Source organism: Prunus mume, linkage group LG1 (genome assembly GCF_029339155.1).
Source record: "Prunus mume cultivar Tortuosa linkage group LG1, ASM2933915v1, whole genome shotgun sequence".
NCBI lineage: Eukaryota > Viridiplantae > Streptophyta > Magnoliopsida > Rosales > Rosaceae > Prunus > Prunus mume.
Window position 1 is genome coordinate 11019806 of NC_142698.1, and position 7869 is coordinate 11027674.

The window sequence follows — 7869 nt, forward strand, 5'->3', positions numbered from 1 at the left end:
CAAAATCTCTCATGATAAGATTTTGTGAAGGAAAGAAGTGAAGAGACCCATTGGCATATCACGTGGGTTGTGGCCCTACTGGTCCTAGTAAAGGCATAGCATGTCACGTGACCACAATCCTCAAATTTTTTTATTTTTTATTTTTTGAGTGATCATCCATTCCTTTCTTTCTTTGCACGCTTCTCACCACCCATTTTTGTAGACCCTCACCTTCTTCTATCTGTCTCTAAGCAACTGAATTACAGACAGATACATGTGAGCTAACGTCCCACCCCTTAACCCCACACTTACTTCTTATGTAATCATCATCTCCAATATTAATTCTTTCTTTTTTCAGGTCAAATATCTCATGGTTTCAGTGATGACCTTTAAAAATATCTTATCCAGATCCTAAATTTATTACCAATTTTCATTTGTTTGATGTCTAATGCTGCATCATTGCTTTTTTACATTTTATGAAAGTGACATGGTCACATTTATGTATAGAAATCTTTTGCTTTTAGGTGGGGAAATGATCAGTCAAAGTGACATAATGGTTAACTTGGATGGATGGTTTATATACAAGACTCAACTGTAAATTTACACTTCTTCAAATCAAATCCTCATGAGTGATGTAGCATTTTTCAAATTTATTTGATACGTGTGAATGCAGATGATTTCACGCATCTCACGTTTACTGTAACCTTTTGCCTAAGACCAAGAATTGATACTTCCGTCTTATATTGTTCGGTTTTTATTGAACATATAAATTTTGTATTCAGTTCCAGATTTCTGTCCCATCTAATATTTACTTACAAGAACTTTGTGACACGTACAACAAATTAAGGGGGGTTTAATTTCGTACATATATATATCCATGGCAACATCTTTCACTTCAACTTCTTCATGAAGTCATGCACGAGTTTGTCTCAACTTGTCTACATCTGAAATTATCAGCCTCTTATAATACGTAAGCTATGCACGCTTTGTACAAAAATCAACTCCAAGAACAGAAATTAACAAAAGACAGATTAATCCAAAAATAAATAAAATAATAGTAATCCCTTCATAGATATAATTCTTGACGATTTACAGACATATATAATTATAATTTGAAAAAAAAAAAAAGTAAAGGTAATTGATCAGTAATAAACTATTTTTTTTTTCTACAAATTAATTACACTAGCTAGTCTTTCATTCACTACAAAGCCCTGAACCAAAAAAAAATATAGGGGTCATGAGGGTTTAATTTCTCCTTCGCTTATCATCTAATCCTAATAATACAGCAGTAATTAATTAGTGGGAGCCTAATTAATTAACAAGCTGCTGAGGGATTGGTGAAGTGATTATAGAAGTGAGGCTTTGGAGCCATAGAAAATGGGCTCTTGGAAGCTCCCTCACTGCCCACACCTCCAATCCTTTCACAAGAAGGACACATAGTGAGGGTGGCTGCCGGCATATGCATGTACAAAGGTTGGCTTAGCTTGAGTGCCTTGAGTTCTTGTAGCTCTTTTTGTAGCCTCCGGTTCTCATCCGTTAGCGTCTCGCAGCACTTCTTCAAGAACTCACAATCTACCTCAGTTTGCTTAAGCTTTGTCCTGCCAATTAACAAAAACCCCCCCAAATTAATTAGTTTTGGGATAATTAATTAATTATTTTCTATATATAGTAATTGTAAATAATGGGTTATGTTTAATTATGCATACGATTAAGGATGATCTGTGTAATTAATTACCTGGCTCTCCTATTTTGGAACCATACTTCCACTTGTCTTGGCCTCAAATTTAACTGCCTGGCTAAAGCTTGCTTTTGCTTCTGTAATTAAACCCAACAAAATTAACATTAGTTTTCATAAAGGCAAATATCAGATTCCAAACATAGATGACGTGGAGAGAGAGAGAGAGAGAGAGAGAGAGAGAGAGAGAGAGATAGAGAGAGAGAACTTACGGGGTTGAGAGTGCTATGTTGTTTGAAGCTTTCTTCTAAGAGGGCAGACTGTTCCTTGGTGAGCCTAAGCTTCTTTCTAGCATTAGAGCCATCTTCATCTTCATCGCTCACTCTTGAAGAGACTTTCTCTACCTCAACCTCCTCACTACTAAGGTCTCTCTCTCTTTTGACTACTCTACCACTAGAGAAGGAAGAGACCGCGCTATGACTATGAGGTGAGGAAGCTTGCCTATACAAATCTATTGCTTCCTCATGAGAATTACCACCACCTTTGTAATTGGAGGCCACTAATTGATGATATGGCTCACCAGGAAGACCCAAACTTAAAGATGGCTCAAAAGTAGCACTTGTGGGAGCAGAATTTGGGGAAGGCTTATTTGCAAACCGTGATGGATTATGAGCCTTTGGTGGAGAAGTACTCTCTTGAAGGGACGATGTTGTGAGACCTAACCCTAAGACAAGGCCTGTGTTACAAGGATGATCATCAAAACCCATTTGGAAGAAGAAGAAGTAGAAGAAGAAGATGTGGAATTGGTTTGTTATGTGAGAAATGGGGGGTTGGAGAGATAATATATATGGTTGAAGTTATGGGAGCAAAAGGGTGTGTAAATAATATGAAGGGGGGGAAGAGAGAGAGAGAGAGAGAGAGAATTAGGAATGAGACTTTTGTGGGGGCATTGGGTGGGTGGGTGGGTGGCTATGATTATTAATCAAACGAAAGAATGAGTAGGGAAACGAATCTGGGGCATTGAGAAATTATGAAGGTACCTCTCTATCTCTCCACATAGGTTGACCATTTGAGCCCCACTACCATATAATATTGTTCATATTATTCATATATCTCCATTATAATAACAAACAAAACAAGGACATATAATCTCTCTCTCTCTCTCTCTCTCTCTCTCATATGCTTGCTTTCCTGTGCTAGAATCCCATGGCAGTGGGAAACACATCAAGAGGATGATTCGGTTGTGCTTCGCCACCCATTAACGTACCAATTTTAACTATTGCTACCACTTTAATCTTTTTCATTTATATGCTTCCTTGCGTTTGTAGGTTCCACTTTACATGTATCAATTATTGGGCACACTTTTGCTATGCTAGCTTTACTTGTGTTGTGTCCCAGCAGAACTAGTCCGTGATTTTTTCTCATAAATTAATAAATAAATAAATAATTTTAAAAAAGCCCAATTAATTAGCTAGCTATTATAGGTTTTTGCTCATTCAAAGATTGCTTTTAAGCGTCTAGAAAAAGAAATAATTAAATGAGAAGGCCATGATTAGATATTAATTATAAGTTCCTTTTTTAACAGACCACATGAACTGTCTCCCACTCCATGCCTGCTTCAACTGGCTACAGAGAAATGGACATGCATTCTAACTTTTATTTATTCAGAATGGGTGGATAGAATAGTTAGATGGGTGGGTGCTTATAAATTGGGCAGAGATTAGCTAGAAAGAGATGTGCACTATCTATAGCTAGCATTGCATAATTAGTGTTGTCTACTTGCAGCTAATCTCTGTTTTTCTTTGTTTGGTTTGCGAGAAAGGAAAAGAAAAAGGGCAAAAAGAAGAAAGAAAGAAAAAAGTAGGTAGAAGGCATGCACCATGGGAGACTACTTCTTCGACTCAATTCAAAAGAGTTATAATGGTGCCACGAGAATATGATTCATCAACAAGAATCCGGATCTTTGCTTAACTAGAAAGTTGATGTGGAGTATGTGTGTTGTGGGACCTGCTTTTCTGTACATGTACAATAAGCACTTTCAATAATATTGCTTTGTCGGCGATGCTGATGAGAGTGATGAGTAGTTAGGTCACCCATAAAACATGATAAACCTAAAATAATGCAAAAGCAATTAAGACAACATGAATATATTGGTAGATAGATAGCAAACCTTGCCTTCTATTGCATGCTTATTCTTAACTCCATTCATAATCTTTTTAAGCACAAGTACTTATGGTTAGTGTTTAATTAATTATGGCCCCACACCAGAGCAGTCATTGATGAGATTAGTGTGGGGGCACAGCTCTCCACCGAATATAATGCCCACAATTATATGGTGGGATTAATTGTTTTTAGCCGTTCAAGTTTGAAATTAATTAAAGTAATCATCAAGAATTAAAGGGGCCAATTAACTACTAGTGTAGTGATTTAGAGTAATTGTTCTCTCAAGCAAAGTTTTGGGTTCGAGTCATAGTATCCATGTAGTACTTTTCTTAATAATCAAGAATTCAAGGGGCAAAGGACCCACCAGAGTAGTGGTTTGAAGCAATTGTTTTCTTAAGTAAAGTCTAGGTTCGAGTCTTAGTATATTATCGTCTCTCTCAATAAAAAAAGTCCTAAAAAAAGAACTAAGGGGGATTAATTATTAAACACTTGCATTTGTCACATGAGTTTGTTTTGGGCTGCCATGCAGCTTCTATTCAACCGTGCATATATGCATGCACCTTATATAACCCTTTTCAAAAAGGGGATCCAAAGATTATGAACTTTTAAGATGACTGGAATCATTAGAGGTCGAATTATGTCGAGAGATGTGATTTGATCAGATAATATAGCACATGAAACATTTTGTTCAACTATAAATGTATTTCAAGATCAATTTTCAATCCTTCAAATTGCTCAGAAGATCAAACACGGCTTGAAAATTATACTCTGACAATGGAGAAAATTTGACTGTTCTAGAAAACCAAAATGGTATATATATGTCATAGAATATAAAGTTGAACCGCTATCCAAACATTCAAAGAACGTACAAGAACTAGCTAGACTAAAGAATTCTAGTATATTAACAAATAACTAATAATTAATAAAGTTTGAGAAAATCTTTAAGGTCATCACAAGTCTTTGACACGAAGTTAACGTATTGCATCGGATTCTAAGATAAATCAGAAATAAATTAACGTATGCTTCAACATCTCCCTTAATTTCTTATTAATTTATTAATTTATTTTAATTTATTTTAACAGAGGAAGTCTCTATAATTGAGTACCATGGTCGTTCTCATAATCATCATAATAATAATTATTATTATTGTGCTTGAGAAAACGTAAGGAAATATGTTTTTTTGGAAAAAGATTATCCGAAGGCCAAAGCTTTCGTCATCGATCGAGTGGCTGAATGAATATGAAAAAGTTTTTGCAGCCAGCATTTTTGGATCCGAAGTTGATAGGCATTGACTTTGACATATCGGAGAATATCAAATTAATTTATACATGGTGTGTCCAATAATAATAATAATAATAATAATATAAATATACGTATGTATCTTGCAGCTTTCACTTTAAACGCATGATTGGGCATATTAAACAATTATTTAAAAATAATACTGTCTTTTAATTGATCAATTAAATTAGTGATAAACAAAAGATAATTAATTAATTAATTCTTACACTAAACGAAGTGACATAATAAAACCAAATAAACTAGTGGTGGTTGTCGATCATGTGTCATCACCACCCTTATCCGGCCCTCCCTCTCACATTTTTTCTTACTATTAATTATAAATCAAATAAAATGGGTCGTGTGGAGAGGAGAGGGAGACACGTGGCAGGGTATAAGGGAGTTGGACAGGGAGACCCCACCAATGATTTGGTATGATAGGGCATTTGATTCCATGTGGGGAGGTTGATGATTGTGGAGCGTAGAAGTTGGCAATGATGGAGGGAGAGAATTTGGGATAAGGTTTTTTTCTTCTTTTTTCTTTTTTTTTTTTGGTTGTTTTTGTTTGTGAGATGAGATGTCTCTTCTTCCTTCCTTTAAAGGCCAGCCGACCATGTTGCTCTTTTCTGTGTCAGCTCAGGAATGACTCAGCGTGTGCGTGCGTACGGTAAAAGGTTATAGGTATCTTCCTGCTCCCACACTGCACATGTGTATATACATGCATGTATACTAATTATCATTGTACTATTTATTAAGAATAATTTAAGAGCACCACGTAATAAGATATTACAACTTAGTTTGAGGAGGAAAATGAAACTCGAGTATTATTTTATATGAATTATTATGGTAGAAAAGGAGAAAAGGGAGGATGATAATCTTGGCGATTGAAATCATGCTTTCTATACTGAAACTACAAGTCTATAAAATTTTACTATCTTAAGGTTTTATGTGAATAAACTAAGTGATGAATTCATAACATGAACAAAAAAATGCAACCATATGAAGAGAGTGGATCCGGATCCTAGGAATAACTTGAGCATGCCTTACAAAAATGTGCACAAAATTAGGTTTGGGTTAACATTTAAATTACTAACTTTACGGTTGATGTTGCGACACATTTTGTACTTTACGGGACAATTTGAAATTTGGTGCATGTATATTTGAAGGGGTAAAATACAAATTGACCCAAAGAAATTAAGGAACATGAGCTACACAAATTATATGCCACTGTATCCACAGTGATTCTCCACCATTACATGATTTTTCTTAATAAAGTTATAGATATGACAACTATATGACATATTTCTTTGTTCACACATCATAACACCCACAAATTATGCCCCAAGTTTTAGGACTACTTTTCAATCTTGTTCCTTGATCCTCGAATTCCCACTAATTCATTAGTCTTCGGCTGTGTTATTCTTAGCATAAATGTGAGGATTTGAAATTGGATTCTTTTAGGGTTAGAATGGATGATATTCACATTCCCAGTCAAATCAGTTGTTTAGAGTTTAAAATTGTATTTACACTTAGCTTGTGCAGCAAGTTCTCTTCACCTTTTAACACTCTAACAAACAGAAAACTAGAAGAAGAAAAAAAAATCAAGTTGTTAGCAAATTGAATAAATTTTTTTTCCCTTTTTAAAAAATTTGGACAATTTCTCGATTTATGCATGTCATCCTTGCACAGGAGCCATGCTAATTTTCTTTGTATCGTTCTAATTTTATCAGATGTCCCCTTCGGGACATCTTGAATAGTTGATATAGTATGCTCATGTATTTGTTTTTATAAGAAAGGGCTTTGAAAAGTGGAAGCTATGCTCCTGTTGTCCTATATAAAGTATGGCGGTAAAGAAATATGGCTTGTCTGGCGGGGCATAAAAAGCGAATCAAGATGAATAAGAATATTACCTTGACAAGAAAAGCAGAATGCTAATAGAGCATGATGTTTAATTTTGATGTGAGAGAGGGATTTGAATCTATTTGGTGCCTTTTCTGTAATATTGTATTTATCTATAGTTTCTAGAGGAGGATATATCAACAAACGCACCGACCTTTGATAAAGCAAAAAGCCAAAAAGCATTGGCTTGCCCCACTTGAACTCTCTTTTGCAAGACTTGTTGGGGGAGGCTTTTCCCACATAGCCATCATGCATGCGTTGAAAAGTTGTGAAAGCATAGACCCATGTCACCCCCATTACGGTGACTGCCTTTCTTTCAATCATAGAGAGAGATAGAGAGAGAGGGAGAGAGAGATGATTCGGTTATATATATCCTATATGATTACAAGGAATTTTATCAATTGGTTTGGTAGCATCTTTGATTTGACTGTGTTTCAATTATTAGTTAAATAAATTATTATGTAACTGTGAGTTGAAATTAACCGTTTAACAACATAACATTAACATATCAAAAAATAGAGTTATTATACAAGTTTACGATTTCAAGCCATTGTGTTTGTCTCCTTGTACATATGTACAATTGGTTCTAGTAAAACCTCTTGAAGAAGCAACCTAGATGATTTAAAACAATAAGATAAATAATAGAATCTAATAAAATAAAATTAATTAATTCTTAATTTAGTAGTATTTATCTTCTAAATGCAGTCTAATCCCTGAATTCCTATAGGCAAAAAGTCCATCAAAATTGAAATTAATTAGGTGTAGTAATCTTAAACTAAAATATAGTTTAACAAGAGGTCCCACAAGGGAGGCATAGCCAAGTTGCCTAGGTGGTTGGGGCCTAAGGGGCCAAAAACGGTTGGAAGGATTTAATTTGC

General features: G+C 35.0%; 1 protein-coding gene and 1 non-coding gene across 2 annotated transcripts; both read right to left on the minus strand.

The window, feature by feature from the left end:
* Nucleotides 1-1022: 1022 nt before the first annotated feature.
* Nucleotides 1023-2549, minus strand: LOC103335807 (homeobox-leucine zipper protein HAT22). The gene is made up of 3 exons (XM_008238836.2): nucleotides 1927-2549; nucleotides 1715-1794; nucleotides 1023-1577 (listed from the first exon to the last, which is right to left on the minus strand). The coding sequence occupies exons 1-3, from the start codon at nucleotides 2419-2421 to the stop codon at nucleotides 1295-1297; spliced, it is 858 nt and encodes a 285-aa protein (XP_008237058.2). The 5' UTR covers nucleotides 2422-2549; the 3' UTR covers nucleotides 1023-1294.
* A 4186-nt stretch (nucleotides 2550-6735) lies between these two features.
* LOC148921013 (U6 spliceosomal RNA) lies at nucleotides 6736-6838 on the minus strand. Its single transcript, XR_016123466.1, has one exon. It is a non-coding gene; the product is annotated as a U6 spliceosomal RNA (small nuclear RNA).
* Between the last annotated feature and the right edge of the window lie 1031 nt (nucleotides 6839-7869).

What these genes read in the sequence shown, in the direction of transcription:
- LOC103335807 (XM_008238836.2), bottom strand. Translation starts at nt 2,421, where the DNA reads ATGGGTTTTGATGATCATCCTTGTAACACAGGCCTTGTCTTAGGGTTA. An exon ending in AACATAGCACTCTCAACCCC is followed by an intron (nt 1,795 to 1,926) that starts GTAAGTTCTCTC and finishes GTTTAATTACAG; the next exon opens with AAGCAAAAGCAAGCTTTAGC. An exon ending in TTCCAAAATAGGAGAGCCAG is followed by an intron (nt 1,578 to 1,714) that starts GTAATTAATTAC and finishes GTTAATTGGCAG; the next exon opens with GACAAAGCTTAAGCAAACTG.